This window comes from Panthera pardus, unplaced genomic scaffold (genome assembly GCF_024362965.1).
Source record: "Panthera pardus isolate Hobbes unplaced genomic scaffold, ASM2436296v1 HiC_scaffold_6, whole genome shotgun sequence".
Classification (NCBI taxonomy): domain Eukaryota; kingdom Metazoa; phylum Chordata; class Mammalia; order Carnivora; family Felidae; genus Panthera; species Panthera pardus.
The window spans coordinates 105,447,806-105,467,165 of NW_026526991.1; the positions used below are offsets into that span (position 1 = coordinate 105,447,806).

Here is a 19,360-nt window from a genome sequence, read left to right on the forward strand (position 1 = left end):
GGTTTCTCCACTAGATTACAAGCTCCATGAGAATAAGGGCCTCATCTGGGTCATCTCTGTAGCTTCTGTGCCTACCCCAGGCATGGCACAAAGTACATGCTCAGTACTGATTACTGATGGAGTGAGTGCACAAATGAGTGCCCTTCTGGCCAGCATGGAAGCAAGGTCCTGTCTTAGGGGTGACATTTGTGTGTTCCTCTTCCAAAGAGGAACAAGAGGGACCCTGCTGAGGGTGTGGCCCTGTGGTTTCACCAGTTGCATCTGTGTTGGGGAATTTAAGTTTAGCCTGAGAGCCAGGCACTGGAAAACTCTCACAGACTACAGGCTACAAGATGCCATCTGGCCAAATGCTCTCCTTTGCTGAGATGAGGACTTTAGAGAACAGAGCATCAGTATCAGCTAGATGGTAGTAGGGACAGATCTAGGGGCAGGCTGCTGATGCCCTTACACTGTGTGAGTGTCTCTTTGAAGGCTTAACAGTGCCCGGTGAAAGAGGCTTAAAACAATCTCAGTCCCTGACATGGGGACACACTCATGCTGCCACAGTGCCAGGAACTTAGACAACTTTGTGGTCCCATAGGGAGGCTAGTTCTGTCTTTTTCTTTGAAAATCTCCCTGTTCTCCCTAAGCCATGGGTGAGTTCCAGGGATAAGGCTACTTGGCAGTAAGTAAAGTCCTCAGTGGCTTAGCCATAAAAAAGAGTGAAATCTTGCCATTTGCAACAATATGGATGGATCTAGAGAGTATAATGCTGAGTGAAATAAGTCAGAGAAAGACAAATACCATATGACTCCACTCATATATGCAATTTAAGACGCAAAACAAAGAAAAAATAGGCAGACAAAAACCAGACTCTGAAATTCAGAGAACTTGGTTACCAGAGGGGAGGTGGGTGGGTGATGGGTGAAATAGGTGATGGGGATTAAAGAGTACATTTATCATGATGATCACTGAGTAATATATAGAGTTGTTGAATCACTATATTATACACCTGACACTAATATAATACTTATGTTAACTAGAACTAAAAAAAGTTGACAGTGATAATGAATGTGATAAGATGTCAACAAGTCAACACTTAAAAAAAACCACACATCGAAACCTTATCCATCAAGGTTAGTGTATTTTTTTGATTTCACTTAAATTTCTTATATTATTTTTGATAAATGGCATATTAAAACTCACATGTAGTCAAATTTTTAAAAAAAGAAAAAAGTAGACAAAACATAAGAGACTCTTAAAATACAGAGAACAAACTGAGGGTTGCTGGAGGGGTTATGGGTGGGAGGATGGGCTAAATGGGTAAGGGTCATTAAGGAAGACACCTGTTGGGATGAGCACTGGGTGTTATACATAAGGGACGAATCACTAGATTCTACTCCTGAAACCATTATTGTACTATATGTTAACTAACTTGGATGTAAATTAAAAAAATAAATAAAATAAATAAATAAGTAAAGAAAGAAAGAAAAAAAGAAAAAAGAAAGTCCTCGGTGGGCGGGGTCAGCACTCACACTCCAGATCTGGGTCCTCCCCTGTCAGGAAGCGGACTATGGCCTCCAGCTGGCTGAGCTTCCGATGGTCTGGGTCGATATCTGTGATGCAGTAGATCCTGGAGCCCAGGAGAATCAATGTTACCTCAAGAAAATTCCACCTTTCTCCTTCCCATTCTCTACTCTTCGTGAACAGCGAATTTCCCACTTACCAGTCACTGGCTAAGGTCAGATCTGGGTGAAGCAAGTCATGCAGGCCTGAAACCAGAGTTCACACTCAGTACGGTGCTCCCCACTGTTGTGAGGATGTGCACCTGAATTGTTTACAAACAACTGCCAGGAAGCTTCTCTAGGGAAGGACTGGGTTTTATTCTTCCTTGTTCTCAGCTCGGAGTAGGGACTCAACCCATAGGATGGTGCTGGGTTTGTACAAATCATGCCTTTGTTCTCAGCTCGGAGTAGGGACTCAACCCATAGGATGGTGCTGGGTTTGTACAAATCATGCCTTTGTCCATGTTGCTCCTGCTTCCTGAAATGCTTTTTCTTCCCATTGTCTTGTGTCCAAATCCCACCTATTTGGATCTCTCAAAGAGCTGATACTTTGAAACCAGTGGTTTTTGCTTCATTGTCTGCATTGTACCCAACTGAGTTAAATGGCCAGTCAAAAGTAGAACTCAGAGATGGGCCAAGTCTGTTTTGTGTAATCTCTGTAGCCTCTTGCTGTACCTACACTAACCGTGTGTTCAGTGTATGTTTGTTGATTGAATGAGTAAATGAACAATTGCCCTACTGAGCACCTACTCAGTCCTCAAAAATAGGTGCTCAACTGAGGTTTGTTAAATTGAAGGAAAGGATGATAGGAATGCCAAGGGGAAATTTGTGGAGTCATTAAAAGGGGTACTGGACTGACATAGACATAAGGCAAATAGCTACAGGGTGATGCTCCTTTCCCCACAGTAAGCCTGGTTGAGTCCATAATTCCAAGTCCTTGGATCACTGGTTGGTCTCACCCATGGAAGTTGGTCTCTGTCCCCTGCAGGAATGTGCCCTGAGAATATCTAAGTACAGAAAGAAAAGTATAGGAAGAGAGAATGCACCATGGAGGCCCAGGGAGTTTGATCGTTTTGGGGACAGTGGAAGACAGGGAAGGAGTGTGGTCTAATGCCACGGATGTATGCTGTGAAAGGGTGAATGCAGGGGTCACATGGGAGCATGTGGCTGGCCACAGGGGGTCTGCCAAGGACAGCTGCTGGAAAAGTGACATTTACACTGGGACATGAAGAGTGGGTCCAAGTTAGGTGGGATAAGAAGGTGGGCACTGGAGAAGAGAGCATTTCAGGGGAGAGCAAAGCACATGGGAAGATCTTAAAGCTTAGTGGATGGAGAAATGACCAAAAATAGAAAAAAACCCCAGAAGGCCATTAAAGGTCGTTTAGCAGTGACATAATCTGATCTGGCATTTCTTGATGGATCTCTCTGGCAGAGATTTACAGGAAGAGAGAGGCAGGGAGACCAGTTGGAGGCTGCTGTGGTTATCCAGGAGAGAGGTGACAATGACTAGGGTGGTGGCAGAGATATGGAGACATGAGATGCACTCAAGAGATGATAAAGGAAGAATGGACAGAATGTGGGTGTTAAATGGAACTGTGACCAAACCATCCCAGGACTTCCTGAGATATCCCTGAATCCTGGATATTAGTTTTGTTCTCTTAACGTGCTCAGGCAGCTGTAAGTAAAGAACAGGTTGGATTAGGGAAGGTGGGGACCTTGTCCCCCATCCTTCCCCACCATTCCTTACTGCCCCTCTCAGTTCACTTCCCATTAGTTCCCTACTATGGGTTCAGCTGTGTCCCCCCAAAAAGATATGTTGAAGTATGAACCCCAGTACTTGTGAATGTGACCTTATTTGGAAATAATGTCATGGCACGTATCAAGTTAAGATGAAGTCATTAGGGTGGGCCCTAATCCAATATGACTGGTGTCCTTGTACAAGGTTAAATAGAGAGACACAGATGAGAAGCTACACAGATGGTGAGGACAGAGACTGAAGAACTGTAGCTTCAAGTCAAGAAATGCCTGGGGCTATCAGGAGGTAGAGGCCAGGAAGGATCCTGCCCTGGAGGTGTTGGAGGGGGCATGGCCTCCAGAACTGCAAGAGAAAGCATTTCTGTTGTTTATGCCACCCAGTTGGTGGTACTTTGTTTTGTTAGCCTTATCCAACGGCTACAGATTTGCTCCTTTACTCTTTCCGGCCTCCTTTGTCATGACTTAGGTGAAATTCAGCTTTGTTCAAAGAAGAAACATATCCCGTTGACCTACCTCTTCTGGTCCACCAAAGCTTTCCACAATGGCAAGTCCTAGGCTTTGCCGGCTTTGACAACCAACTGGCAGATCCTGCAGCCCCGGCACACAGGACACACAGACCCCTCCTCACCAGGCAGCCTTGCTCTGAGAGTTTGCTCAAGTCCAGGACCTGGGAGACTCTGGCTCTGCCCCAGGCTGGCCCTGCTCAGTGTCCCAGGAGAATCCACTTTCCTCCCACACTGCCCACCAGTACTGGGCACAGACCCACCTTCTTCCACAGTTGTGTTCCCCAGGAGGATGTACTCTCCATGGCCCCGGGACAGCACCACTCCCAGACTATGGGGAGAACAGAGAACACAAGTGCTCAGCAGCATCAAGGGCCAAGCAATGTCCAGCCTACTTCCTTGGCCTTCAGCAACTTGGAGTCTATGAATGTTGCCCCTGGCCTCACAAGTCTCCTCTAGAACTAAAGCAGCAGTTCTATGCTTCCATCAACCTCTCTTCCTGAGAAGGACTCTGTCAGTTCTGTAGGTCAAGAGCCCCATCACCTACCATTTAATTTTATTTATTTAAAAAAAATTTTTTTAATGTTTACTTATTTTTGAGAGAGACAGAGACAGAATGTGAGTGGGTTAGGGACAGAGAGAGAGAGGGAGACACAGACCGGAAGCAGGCTCTAGGCTCTGAGCTGTCAGCACAGAGCCCGACATGGGGCTCGAACCCACGAGCTGTGAGATCATGACCTGAGCCGAAGTCGGACGATCAACCGAGCCACCCAGATGCCCCATCACCTACCATTTTAGACAAGATTCATCCAAAACCTCTCAGGGACCTCCTGAAATGTGGAGAGGTTTCTATGTCTCACAGGCTTTCACAAATAGGAGAGTGCTTTCCTGCCTGGTGAACACCACCATGCCCTCCTCTCTCTCCTAGTAGAACACTGCTGTTAATGTTTGCTGAATATCTGAATTACAGGTATATCCTAGAAATTCTGAGTTCATTGGTTTGGATGGAGTCAGGGCATTGAAAGTTTTGCAAAATTCCTCAGGTATTCTAATGAGCAGTCAGGTTGGGCACCACACTTTATTGAGAAATGAGGTAATTCAGAGATAAGGGCTATTTGTTTCCTAAGCTGTATAATGCCTCATGTTGACAACAGTTGGAAGGAACCAAAGAGATTTTCAGATTTGATCTTTCATCTTACAATCTTTTACATTGCATCGCTTTAAGATCTTTCAGTAGATTATGTCCTACAAACCACAAAGAAGTAGCTACTATTTTTAACTTCATTTTACAAACAAGAGTCAAAGGCAAAGAGAAGTTAAGTAACTTGACTAAGGTCACACAACCTGCTAGGGGTGCAATTGGGACCCAAACCCAGGCAGTTTGGCTCCAGACCCTGCAAAGTAGGATACACTGGCAAAGCAGGTCTAGACCTCAAGTTTCCTGAAGGCAAGCCTGGGGTTTTTTTCTGTTACCATAAAATTGCCAACTAAATATGAGTAAATTCATTCCCCAGACCTGGAATTTCTGCTCGCAGTTGTTGGAATTTATGTTCCAGCCATCCCACCTCCCCCTTCCAAATAAAACATGGGTCCCTCACCTGAAAGGTGTGTCACTGATGTCTGTGAAGAAGTAGTCATTGGTCAGGAAAAGAACTCTCTTCTGAAAGAGAGAAAAGAAAAGGAGGTTTGCTGGAGAGAGAGGTGCCTGACCATGCCACTTACCTTCTCACCTAATGCCCTTGGCTTTCATTGTCTCTGTGCCACTTCCTTCACCTCTGACCCCTTTCCCTGACTGCCAGGGGCATGCCTCACCTTGTTGACCACCAGGCCCAGCAGGCTGTAGCCTTGGGGCTGCCTGATTAAGGGACCAATGTCTACACCCTTGCTGTCCCATGAAGTGGCTGTTAGCCATATGAGGCTCTTGTGTGCTTGAAATGTGCAACTGAGGGACTGAAGTTTTAAGTTTTAGTTGAGTTCGTATAAATTTAGATAGCCAACATGGCTAGTGGCTACTGTATTGAACAGTGCAGGTGTGGACAGCGATGCTAGGGTTCATACAGGACCAGCTGGTGCTAAAAGCTTCTGGAGCTCATTTGTGTATGACCCCCCTACAACCTCCCCCTTTCTGGAATACAGCCGAGGGAGAGGGAGCATGATTCCCTCCACTAACCCCTTCCCAGGGCTACTTCACTCTTTTACAACTTCTTTTTCCTTTCAAAGCTGCCATCTTTTCAGTTTCAGTAGAATTGTGTAAGTTAGGGCATCAGGTAGTGCACACGGTGGTTCAGGGCCTGGGCTCGGCATCAGACAGACCTGGATTTAGAGCCAGCTCAGCCATTTACAAGCTGTGTGCTCTTGGGTGAGCTGTTCCACTTCAATTCTAAGCTTCAGAATTCTCATTTGTAAATCAGGATTAATAATAGCACCCCATGCATAAGGCTGCCATGAGGTGGTGAGTGTGACTTTAATGGATAGGGGTGGATCCAGGGAAGAGCAGGATTTGCTCTGGGCTCTGAAGTCCTGTGGATTGTCCTGTCCATGACAAGTTTATGCTGTTGGGAAAGCCACATGTTCTTATTCCCTTCACTTCTTTCTGGCTTTTAGAATAAGCTGTCCGAAGGGGGTGCAGTGGAATTTGGGTGGCAAAAAAAGTTTGTTTCCGGAAGAAACCAGCTTTAGATCAAACCTGAATGAACAGTTCTCCAGCACCAGCCTCATCCCCACAATGTTCCTGCCTCCACTGTCTCAGTCAGAGCCTCCCTCACAGTGGTGCTGGGGCAGTCGGGGGCCAGGAAGGGCTGTGGTGGCCTCGGGAGCCCAGTGTTCCAAGATGGGGCTGGCTTGAGGGTCGGAACTGGAGATTACCTTTAAAATTTTTCCTTTTTTAAACAGTGTGGAGGTTCCTCAAAAAATTAAAAATAGACCTACCCTATGACCCAGCAATAGCACTGCTAGGAATTTACCCAAGGGATACAAGAGTACTGATGCATAGGGGCACTTGTACCCCAATGTTTATAGCAGCACTCTCTACAATAGCCAAATTATGGAAAGAGCCTAAATGTCCATCAACTGATGAATAGATAAAAAAAATTGTGGTTTATATACACAATGGAGTACTATGTGGCAATGAGAAAGAATGAAATATGGCCCTTTGTAGCAACATGGATGGAACTGGAGAGTGTGATGCTAAGTGAAATAAGCCATACAGAGAAAGATACCATATGGTTTCACTCTTATGTGGATCCTGAGAAACTTAACAGAAACCCATGGGGGAGGGGAAGGAAAAAAAAAAAAAGAGGTTGGAGTGGAAGACAGCCAAAGCATAAGAGACTCTTAAAAAGTGAGAACAAACTGAGGGTTGATGGGGGGTGGGAGGGTTGATGGGGGTGGGTGATGGGTATTGAGGACGGCACCTTTTGGGATGAGCACTGGGTGTTGTATGGAAACCAATTTGACAATAAACTTCATATATTGAAAAATAAAATAAAATTTTTCCTTTTTTGATTTTTTTTAAATTTATTTTGAGAGAGACAGAGACAGTGCAAGTTGGGGCGGGGTACAGAGAGAGAGGGAGAGTGAGAATCCTAAGCATGCCTCATGCTGCCAGTGCAGAGCCCAATGCGGGGCTTGACCTTATGAAACCACAAGATCATGACCTGGGCTGAAACCAAGAGTCGGACGCTTAACTGACTGAGCCACACAGGGGCCCCTCCTTTTTTGATTTATTAAAGAAAAGGGCAAAATGTACAGATCTTAAGTGTATTCTTCCATTAGTTTTGATAAATATATATATACCCATGTAGTTACCTCCCCAGTCAAGATATGGAATGTTTGCATCTTCTAAAAATCTCTTTGCCTCCTTCCAGCCCATCCCCACCCCACCCCTCCAAGGGTGAACTCTGTTATGAATTCTATCACCTTACATTAGGTTTGTCTGTCCTTGCAGTGTGTACCTTTTGTGCTTGGCTTCTTTTGCACAACATAACATCTTTAAGACCACCCGTGTTGTTGTGTGTATCAGCAGTGTGTTTCTTTCTGTTGCTAAGTAGTGCTCCAGTGTGTGGGCATGCCAGCTTGCCTTTACACTCACCTATTGATGGGCATCTGGAGTGTTTCCAGTGTGGGGCTATACTGAGCAGCTTTAGCTGCTCCAAATATTATTGACAAGTCTTCTTGTGAACCTGTTTTTATTTTGCCTGATAAATACCTAGGAATGGAATTTCTGGGTGATATGCTAAAAGTGTTTGCCTTCATAAAAAACTGCCAAACAATCTTCCAAAGTTGTTTTTATTATACTTCCACTAGCAATATATGAGTTCCAATTTCTCTACGTCTTTGCCAGAATGTGGTGTTATCTGTCCTTTAAATTCTAGCAGAAGGTATGGAATGGAATCTGACTGCAGCTTTAGTTTGCATTTCCTTGATGACTAAGGATACATAGGGTCTGCTCAAGTATTTTGCCCATTTTTTATTGGGTTGTTAGTCTTTTTGTTAACAATCTGTACAAGTTCTTTATGTATTCTGGACACAGTCTGAGCCTTGCTTTTTCATTTTCTTAATGGTGCCTTTTGATGAGCAGAACTTGTTGCTTTTGATGAAATCCAATTTATCAAATCTTATTTTATGTTTTGTGTTCTTCATGTTTTATCTAAGAAATCTTTGGATAGGGGTGCCTGGGTGGTTCAGTCGGTCAAGCCTCCGACTCTTGGTTTTGGCTCAGGTCATGATCTCACAGTTCGTGAGACTGAGCCCCACACTGGGCTCTATGCTGACAGTGTGGAGCCTGCTTGGGATTTTCTCTCCCTCTCTCTCTGCTCTTCCCCCCCCCCCCCCCAACTCTCTCTCTCAAAGTAAATAAATAAACTTAAAAAAAAAGAGAAACCTTTGGATAACTTCAGGTCGTAAAGATCTTCTATGTTTTCTTATAGAAGACTAACAATTATTGGTTTTACATTGAGGCTATGATCCATCTCAAATTAATTTTTCTTTAAAAAAATTTTTTTAAGTTTATTCATTTATTTTGAGAGAGAGCAGGGGAGGAACAGAGAGAGAGAGAGAGTGAGAATCTCAAGCAAGCTGTGCACTGCCAGAGTGGCTGGAGACCGTCATGGGGCTCAAGTCCATGAACTGTGAGATCATGGCCTGACCTGAAATCAAGAATCCTACACTCAACCGACTGAGCCATGCAGGTGCCCCTCAAGTTAATTTTTTTATGGTGTGAGATATGGCTCACTATTTATTTTTTTCATACATTTATTTAGTAGTTCCAGCACCATTTGTTAAAAAGACTTTCCTTTCTACATTGATTTGACAAGGTGGCTTTGTTGAAAATCAGTTGATAATATGTAAGTTTATTTCTGGATTCTCTATCCCTTCGTCTATTCTGGGTTCTTTTTGTTTGTTTGTTTGTTTGTTTAGAGAGCACAAGCAGGGGAGGGACAGAGAGAGGGAAAGAATCTCAAGCAGGCTCTGTGCTGTCAGTGCAGAGCCCAGTGTGGGGCTCGATCTCATGAACCATGAGATCATGGCCTAAGCTGAGATCAAGAGTCACAGGAGCTTAACTGACTGAGCCACCCAGGTGCCCCTATTTTGTCTATTTTTATGTCAATACCACCCTGCTTGGCTACTATAGCTTTACAGTCAGTTTTGAAGTCACATAGTACGAAACATCTAAATTTGTTCTTATTTTTCAAGGTCATTTTGGGCATTATTTAGGTCCTTTACATTTTCATATAGGTTTTAGAATCACCTTCTCCTGTTCACTTCTTAGCTATATCTAGAATAAGTCTGTTCAAATTTTGATTGGGATTGTATTGGATCTACCGGTCAGTCTGATGGATGGAGAATGGATGACTTAGCAATATTGACTAACAACCTGTAAACATGGTTATATCTTTTTATTAATTTAACTTTTTGACATTCTTTCTGCAACATTATGCAGTTTTGAGCGTAGAGGTCATATATGACTTGTTAAATTTATTTGTAAGTTTTTTATGTTGTTTGATGCTATTGAAATTTGAAATTAAAAATAATTTATTTCCAATTGTTTGCTGATATATATAATGCAATTGATTTTTATAGTATTGATCTTGTGTTCTGTCAACTTGCTAAATTTATCTGTTAGTTCTAGTAGTTGTTTTGCAGATTCTTGGAATTTTCTGTGTAAACAATCATCTTGTCTATGAATAAAGACAGTTTTACTTCTTCCTTTGTAATTTTTGTGCCTTTTGTTTCCTTACCTATTGTAAGGATAGATCCTTGCAGGGTCCAGTGCAATGTTGAACAGAGGTGGTGAAAGCAGACATCTTTCCTTTGTTCACACTTTTCGGGAGAAAGTGTTTAATATTCCACCATTTAAAGTTAGCCTTTTCATAGATGCCTTTTACCAGATTGAAGAAGTTTCCTTTTGTTTCCAGTTAAATTTTGTCAAATGCTTTTTCAGCATCTATTGAGATGACCATATGGCGCTTTTCCCTTATGCTGTTAATGTAATGAATTACATTAATTGACTGACTTTTTTGAATGTCAAACTAGCCTTACATTCTTGGGGTAATTCCACTATGTGCTATCATTGCCATTTATCTTATACTTGGGTACATTATAAGCCCTACAATACAATGTCAAAACCTTTGCTTTAAATAGTTGTCTTTTTGAGGAGTTCAAAAAAAGTCTCATATTAGTGCACACATTTACCATTTCCAGTGCTGTTCATTTCCTCATATAGATCTGGGTTTCCATCTGTGTCATTTTTCTTCAGCCTCAAGAACTTCCTTAAGCATTTCTTATAGGGCAGATCTGATGGTGGTAAACTCTGTTCTCTTTTATAAGAAAATGTCTAAATACACATCTTTTGGAAGGATATTTTCTCCATACATAGAAATTTGGGTTGAGAGTTTTTTTTTTTTCCTTTTGGCATTTAAAACATTTTATTTTATATTGTTTTCGATGAGAAGTCAGCCATTATTTTATTACTGCTTTCCTCTAGCTTCTTTTAAGACTTTCCTATATCTTTGATTTTCAGCTGGTATATTATGGTGAGCCTAGATGTGGTTTCTTTTTCTTTTTATCTGCTTGGGGGGTTGCTGAAAATTTTATATCTTCTGGGTGATGTTTTTCACCAAATTCAAGATATCTGGGGCATTCTTTTTTGCAAATACCTTTGTTCCATTCCTTCTCCCTTCTTCTGGGACTCCAAGGACATAATGCCAGACCATAGGTAACTGAGGGATAGTTTTTTTTTCAAACATTTTTTCCAAATTTTCTTTGTTCTTCAGAATGGATAATTTCTATTTATCTGTCTTCAAATTCACTGTTCTTTTTTCCTCCAACTGCTGATAAGCCCATCCAGTAAAAATTTCATTTCAGATATTGTACTCATCAGTTTTAGAATTTCCACTTGGTTCTTGTGGTGGTTTTATATACTGCGTCAAATTAACTAAGCTGGATCTACATTTCCAGACTTACTTCCCTGAATGGTTCCAAGTTAGGGCTGGCCAAGAGAGAAGTTTGCATGAGATTTGTAAGGCAGAAGGGAAGTAGCAGCCATTTTACACGCTAAAGGTAAGTATAGCATATCGAGCACTTGCAGCGTGCTCTGATCTCTGGGCTTTCCCAACAGAAACTTTCCCCAGCTGCCACTGGATCTCCTCCTTCAGCTTCCCTGAGATCTGAGCCTGGTGACTGTGCAGCTCCACGTGAATGGCATTAACTCTTTCTTGCAGATTGCCCATATCCTTGAGATTAGAGGTAGTGAGAGACAGATGTGGGTTTTAGTTGTGCTTATGCTTCCTATTTTTCCTCATTGGTTTCAGTCTGTTCTTGTTCCCTCTCCTGCACCCCCCCCCCATTTCATCCAGCTTTCCTTTCAAATCGCTAGTCCTACTGACCTATGATGACTTCAAACTCACCACTAGATGCAGAGACACCAGCCTTACAAACTTCTTTACCAGCAATAACAATCTGATAATGTTTGACCCCTGGAATAAAACCCTATATTCATATCACTTGTAGTGGACCTACTTTGATTAAACCCCAACCATTTCTCTGCTGAGACTCTCCATTTATTCACTCATTCTGACTGCCCTTTAATTCCTTGTGCAAATGTGTTATATCTGCTATAAAGTCCTTCTAATCCAACAGCTGGTCATTTCTGGGTCAGTTTCTAAGACTGCTTTTTCTTTTAACTATGTGTCACATTTTCCTTTTTCTTCATGCACCTGCTAATTTTTATGCTATACTGGCTATTGTAAAGAATAGGTTGGAGATACCTTGTCTTCCTCTGACAAGTGTTGATTTTTATTTTAATCAGCAGATAAATAATTAGCTGATCACCCTGAGCATGTGGAGGCTTGGATTTACATTTTTGTTAGGGTGGGTCTGTTTCAACTTTGTCTTTAGGTCTAGAGTGAATCTCTTGGTCTTGGGACATAGTTTTTACTCCTAAAGTATAACTCTTCTGTGCTTTCAAAGAAAATCCTGAGGTATTTACCACACCTCTTCACCTTGGTGTGACTTAGACTCCAAACTGTCTTCATTACCATAGGCAACAGTTGAAATCCTTGTTCTGATTTTCAACTCTTTCAACTGTTGCTTTCCCCTGGGTACTTAGAGTCTCCCTTGCGTATATGTACTTTAAGGTCAGTCAAGAATTTGAGAGGAGTTTGTTTACATATATTAGGGCCAGCCCACCTGTAGGATCCCTTATTTCTAGGGTATTTTCTTTCATTTCAATACACTCTGAGAGCCCAAGTTCTGTTAGTTGATACTTCAAGATGGTAACTATAGCTTTCTGCTTGAATTATAGCTATTTCATTTAAACAGACTGGGGCATCCCTTAAGAAAAAAAAAAAAACATAAATGTGTGTTTCACCCAGTGTAGTTCTCTTGATTCAAGGGTTGAAGCTTCTTCAACCCTTGCTTCTGCCTGCTTTTGGCCACTTTCGCATGTCCTTAAATGTTTGTTTTTTAATATTTTAATATTTTGTTCAATTATAAATAAATTTATAATTGTTATATACTGGAGAATTAGTCTATTGCAAGCTGCTCCCTCATAACTAGAATCATAACTTTGAGATAATCTTTTAAGGCTGAGGCAAAAGGAAGAGAGGAGTGGTGCTGTCTCTGAATCTTGTTAACCGAAAGAAAGAACTGGAGAGGTTTGGAAAATATGAGTAAAGAGGTGTCAGAACAATCTCCTCCTTTAATAGATTGCCTTCCTTTGCTGGAAAAAAAGTGAATGAGTGAGTGTGTAACACACAGAGAGAATGAGAAAGTGACACAGAGCTACCCCCCTGAATCCAGTGCATAGGGATTAGAAGGTACTGGAGGAATATAGGGCAAATCTGTCCTAACTGACTATGTCAGTTGCTGGTGTGTGTGTGTGTGTGTGTGTGTGTGTGTGTGTATGTACACACCATGCACCCATCAGCAGGGCTAACTTGGAAAAATCTAAAGGCTAGTAAAGAACACTGTCTCTCTTCCTCTCCCACTGCTAATTATTTTTTCTAAACTATCAAACAAGATGAAAATGATAAAAAGCGTGCCGGATAAGATACTTCAGGATATTTTACCTGTTTTTTCTTTCTTTTTCTTTTTTTTTAAATGAAGTTTTAAATTAAACTAATGAACTTCATTCCTTCCTTCCTTTTATTCTTTGAGAGTGTGTGTGTGAGTGGGGGAGAGAGAAAGAGAAAGGGAAAGAGAAAGAGAGTGAGAGAGAGAGAGAGAGAGAGAGAGAGAGACTCTTAAGCAGACTCTATGCTCAGTGAGGAGCCTGATGCAGGGCTTGATCCCATGATCATGACCTGAGCTGAAACCAAGAGTTGGACACTCAACTGACTAAGCCACTTAGGTGTCCCTGTCTTTTCTTTTAAACATGTCTTAGGATATCTGCCCAGGATGCTACTGATGGTTTAGAAATTATGATACCTATTACTGGTCCACATTTTGGGGAAAACAGACAGCTATCAAAATGGCCAATAGGAGGCCTACAAGCCAAAGCTGGACCCCTTTCAATTTGATATCTTAGATATTGGCTCAGATTGTATTTTCAATATTTTTGGAATTAAATGCACATTAAAAAATACAGATTCTTAGCTGTCTCCTTTAGATGATACTTGTAACTCTTCAGTTCCCAGAACCACAAATACTGAGGCTTGTCTTTATTACTCACATTTCTGAACACAGCCTATCTGACCCCATAGGTTTTTGAGTTTGTGAGCCCTGCTCTAAATCTTGCTGGGTTGCTATTACTGTCTTGTGAATGCCACCATACTGACCTGTCTGGTGTTTAGGAAAAAAGGTCTAAATTGATCCATGGGAAGTAAGGATACATGTAAAATCCCCTAGAGAAAACAACAAAACAAACTACACCTGCCAGAAGGATGGCTTGAATGATGACAGATATTCCCACAATGCTTTAAGAAAGCTTCCCTTGGCCTAGATATGAAGAGTGTTTCTAGTGAGGAACGAGTTTGTGAGGTGAGACACACCACTGAGCTGCGAGGGATGGGATAGAGTGGCAGGCGAGAAAACAATGGAACTGTCTGTGACTCTTAAAAAGAGAAGACACATTGGGCAGACAGAGCAATTGGTAGTGAAAAAAATGTAGCAACATCGCAGAGTGGCCTCGTAATAGATCAGAGCAGCAGGAGGCTGGATACCACAGTAGTGGCCACATAGCAAAATGTCCTACACACACAGTGCAGGTGTGATGGCTTCTGAGCATGGAAGTAAAGAGATGAAAGATTAGAGTTGAGTTATGATATAATGAGGTGGAGGGAGAGGAGAAGACAATGAATTTTAAAGATGGAAACAGAATTCTAAAGAGACTCTTGGGAAGTCTTTAAGGCTGGAGAGTGAGTAGAGAATTCAGGGATACTCCTACAAAAAAGCCTTAAACATTAGTGGTTAAGAGTGTGGGGTCTAGGGGTGCCTAAGTGGCTCAGTTGGTTAAGCATCTGACTCTTGAAATCAGCTCAGGTCACGATCCCAGGGTCGTGGAATCAAGCTCCATGTCGGGCTCCAGTCTGGGTGCGGAGCCTGCTTAAGATTCTCTCTCTCAATCTCTCTCTCTCCCTCTCTCTCTCTCTCTCTCTCTCTCTCAGAAAAAAAAAAGAGTGTGTGGTCTAGAATCAGACACATGAGGGCTTTGCAATTAATCATCTAGATGACTGGGCAAGTTTTTAGCCTCTCTAAATTTCCTCATCTATAAAATGGGGATAGGATAGTATATACTTCATAGGATTGTGAATGTTAAGTGAATACTTATAACGTGCTTAGTCGAGTTTCAAATAAATGTTAGCTACCACTATTATTATTATTAGTAGTAGTAGTAAGGCATGAACACCTATGTGCTATGAAATGTGCATTATATCATGATCATGATCAGCATCACCCTACTTCATGTTAAAGCACCCACATGTCTGGAAGCTTTTGTTAAATAGCACATTTGACCTGGATGGTTTATTAGCAGCAATGAACACATTTCAAAGGGATGGGCAGAAATTTGAGGAGAAGTTCAGACTGTCTGGATCTGGTTAGAACTCTTGCTCAATTGGTGGCTTTGAGAAGTGTGAAGGCAGCATGAGAACATTGGGCACTGGGAGGAAAGAATAGAAGACACACTGTACCTACTTTGTAAGTCAGTCTGAATTAGATATAGTATAGCTATATTCCAATATATCTGGGAGTTGCTGTCTGCCATGTGCATGTTAAAATTTTCATTATAGCTACCTGAAATGTTTTGGTTGGGCTGGGCTAAGGAAGAGCTCCTTCATGCATGTAAGCAGGAGTCTGTTGGGATAAAGGTGGAGGTACATGGAATAAACCTTTACTCTTTTGGATCAGGAGAAAGAGCTGCTATAACTGGTGACATCATTGATATTGTCCAGTCTGCCAAAAGGAGGCTCTTCTCAGCCGAGAGCTTATAAAAAGCAGGCAACTGCCACAGAAATCAGATACTGGTCCCAGTGAAATTCAGCCCATGTGTCTAAAGGGAATGCAATGAATTGCTTTTCCTTTCCAATGCTTTCTTGTTTGGCTTCCATGGAGGTTTGTGTTTGTGGAAGAACTTGGGTCTAATTGTTGCAGACAGATGCCTGTGTTCTTTTAGCTGAGGCAGATGGGCAACAAGAGGAGGAGGTGGGGGTGGTTGTGAGGGAGGAGGTGACATTTGTAAATATGTCAAGGGACAATGAAAATTCACCACAAATGCAGTGGAACCTTTTAAATGAGAAGATGAAATGATCTTTTATAAATGATGTGTAGATCTGGGAAGACAGCAATGGCATCAGTGAGTGTATTGATTCTTGACTGTCTTTGGTTACAGTTGATGAAAATCAGCTCTAAGGAGTGGCAATTATTTTCAACCTCTTCCCATATAACACGATTTCAAGAGTTGCTAACAATTTATAAAATTAACTGTCACTTTTCCCCTTTCCATAACAAACAACAAAAGAGCCAAATAGCAGGCAGCATCAGGAAGAAAAAAGCGTTGTAAATGCCTTGAGCTAAACCTACTGCTTCTCTTGGTAGTCTCCAAAGAACTGATCGTTTTGTGGCCTGATGTTTCTCTGGGGTTGATGCACATTTTGGATATACTCTCTAGTCAAGCCCCATAGACTACAGCAAGCACTCAAGACTTAAGCTCTAATTAAGCTAGGTCAAAGTCCCTTGTCACCTCCCCAAATCTCAATCAACTGGGAAGCTGCCTTCCTGGTACCAGACCCTGGTTCTTTCCTTCAAGCACCTTACCCCTTTGTCCAGTGGAACCTTCACGTCCATAGAGAGAGACCCTGTTTCCCCATTGATCATGGCTGTTCTCAGCTTCAAGAGGAAAGATAATGGTATTAGTTCCCTGGCTCACACTGGAGGGCGGAAGGCACTGAGCTTTATTGACCAGACTGGAGGTGATCCCTAGGAATAGTTTCAGTTCTTCCCTTTTTCCTTTAAGCAGAATACACAGGAGGGAACATAGACATGATTCTAGGTTCCACTCAGCTTATAGTTCCAGACATTCACCGAGATAATGCTCCCAAGTACACTAATGTATGAGAGAACATAGTGCCATATTACTGAGACACAATTTTTTCTGAATGAGCTATTGACCCCAAAAGTCAGAATTAAATACCACTGGAGCTCAGCCTCTGTGGTTTACAGACATGGCTCATTCGGCCTCAGCACCCTCTGGGATTTAGTAAGATACTGCTATGTTATTACAGTTGTTGGAAGAATTTTCCATTACAGAAACTGCTTCTGGTTTGGACTTGGAAAGCCTCCATGGGGAGGAACAGGGTGGTCTCAGAGCTCATGGCCCCACAGCTGGCCTGAGTACTGGCTGTAGAGCTACACCAGCTTCTATTTCTCCTACTTTCCCCACTCACGGTTTCAGCTCGGTCTTCCCACTCCACTTCAGAGAGATCCACGCTGTTGTAGTTAGGTTTGGGTTTGAGTTTCTTCCCGTCTCTGTACTGGAGTGGGCAGGTCATGAAGAAAGACATGAGGTTAAAACATAAGGCCCTGCTATAATGCCTTACAGATATATTCATAAAATCAAAGAATCTCAGTGATTCTTTAAAGGTTATCTGGGTCAACCTTCCAGCTGATGCAGCATTTCCCTTCCCAACATTTGTGACAGATGGTCTCACGGCCTCTGAGTGAGTATTTCCCATGATGAGGAGCTCCCTATTTTGTGAGTCAGCCTGTTTTGGTTTTGGACAGCTCTAAATCGTTAGAAAGCTCTTCCCCATACAGAGCTGAAATCTGGCTCCTTGTTACTTTTACCCATTGGTCTTATTCTTTCCCTGGAGCTGCACATAATGTTTTCCACCTGACAACTCTTAAGGTTTGGAAGGTGCTTGTTACTCCTGACTTCACTTCTATAAGCTAAACATTCTCAGGTTGTAGATCCCTCAGGTCCCTCTGAATATGCTCTACTTTGTCCATGTCATTCCCAAAATGAAGTGCCCAGGATGAAAGTCAATATTTTAGATGGGGTTCTGACCAGTGTAGTGTGGGTGTGACCTGTGTGGACCAAAATATTGTATGGCTTTGACTGCTGCCTCTGATTCTACTGGATTTTCAGGGCAGCTACACTGCCCTAATGGCCCAAATAGAGTTTTCAGTCAGTTAAGTGCCCTTGGCCTTCCTCACATGGTACACTGTTAAATTGCATCTTTTCAATATTATGCTTGAGCATTGAATATTTTGCAGAACTTTCCATGCATCCTAATATATTCATCTTGTTAGTTTCAGCCCATTGTTTATAATACTACCTGAATACTAATTTCCTCCCTTAATGTATTATCCATACCTTCCAGACTTGGTGTCATCTGATTTCTATGTTTTCATCTTGTTGATTGAATTCTTGAATGGGACAAAGTCAAGGACAGGCAGATTCTACAGTGCCTAATAAAGACCTCCCTCCAGCTTGACATAGAGCCATTAATCAAGTCTTTGAATGTTGTTGTTTTTTGGCCCTGACTTCCATCTCTCCCTGCCACCCTCTCTCTGATACCAAGACAGATATTGTCAAGGTATCTGCTACTAGGTTGGCAGCACTTCCCAGGTTTAGTTTAATAATAGATCAAAAAAGGAAACAGGATGGTTTATTGTCAGGGTAAATTAAGAATTAATCAGAGGGTCTACTTTTAGCAGAATGGGGCCCCGAAGATGCTTAAAAGACTGAAGTCCCCTATCACTGTGTATCTTGCTTCTGCCAGTTTTTTCTTTTTTCAAGAAAGTGTCACCTTATTTCTGGGAGTTTTGCATGATAATGGCCCCAGTAGTATTCTTTCATTCTTCTCTTTTTCTCTGCATCCATGCTTGGATGATGCTTCTGTTCTTGGCCTTGGTGATGCCTGTGCTCATAGCAAACAGCACTCCCCTGCCATATTTTACACCAGATCTGTTTCTTTTGAGTAAGGTGCAATAGTCGTCATTCATTTCTATTTTCTAATTCCTGATGATACGTGAAAGATCATCTTTAGCTCATTTTATTAAAACCACAGTTCTACTTTGTATAACTTGGAGCACATACAGAGAGATTTCAGGCCAGAAGTATGGCTCTCGATCCACTTTCAGTTTATTACTAGGCAAATCCTCTATTATTTTTATTTTTTAACTTAACTGTTATTCTTCTTAATATCTACCACAAATTGATAGTGCTTTCCTTAGGAATCTCATTATGGTGGCTTTACATAATAATGTTTGTTATGTAATAATATTCTACATGCTATTTTTCTCTAATTTCATTTGTTTAAGTCTATTTGTGTATACTTTATTTCCTTAATTAGATATAACCTTCTGTTTATAGTATTCTCAGAGTGTTATAAGGTCAGGCACCCAGTAGGTCCACAATATTAATTGATTGGTTGAAGTCTTATATTCATCTAGATTATATAGATGGTGACCGATGAGTTTCTGACCATTGCCCTTCAATTCTACAAGTCAGCTCCATGACTGACATATTATTTTTTTTTTCCTAGTGAATCATCTTATTGCCACTGGGAATGCTCCCTATAGAACCCACTGGTAGAGGTCAGTGACCCATTATGGGTT

At 41.8% G+C, this 19,360-nt stretch overlaps 1 protein-coding gene across 9 annotated transcripts in view; it reads right to left on the minus strand.

Annotated features, from left to right (window-relative positions):
- CACNA2D4 (calcium voltage-gated channel auxiliary subunit alpha2delta 4) overlaps positions 1-19,360 on the minus strand; it is a 113,164-nt gene that overhangs the window by 58,996 nt on the left and 34,808 nt on the right. For 8 of the 9 annotated variants that reach the window (XR_008419427.1, XM_053894799.1, XM_053894798.1 and 5 more), the window contains 6 exons: positions 17,185-17,271; positions 16,556-16,627; positions 5,401-5,462; positions 4,066-4,133; positions 1,706-1,751; positions 1,515-1,612 (listed from right to left, as the gene is read on the minus strand). Coding sequence is in view for 8 of the 9 variants with exons in the window: in XM_053894799.1 (XP_053750774.1) it covers positions 1,515-1,612; positions 1,706-1,751; positions 4,066-4,133; positions 5,401-5,462; positions 16,556-16,627; positions 17,185-17,271 (433 nt within the window). In the remaining variant the exon portion in view is untranslated. The remainder of the gene's footprint in view (positions 1-1,514; positions 1,613-1,705; positions 1,752-4,065; positions 4,134-5,400; positions 5,463-16,555; positions 16,628-17,184; positions 17,272-19,360) is intronic. The other variant, XM_053894797.1, reaches the window with a different exon arrangement.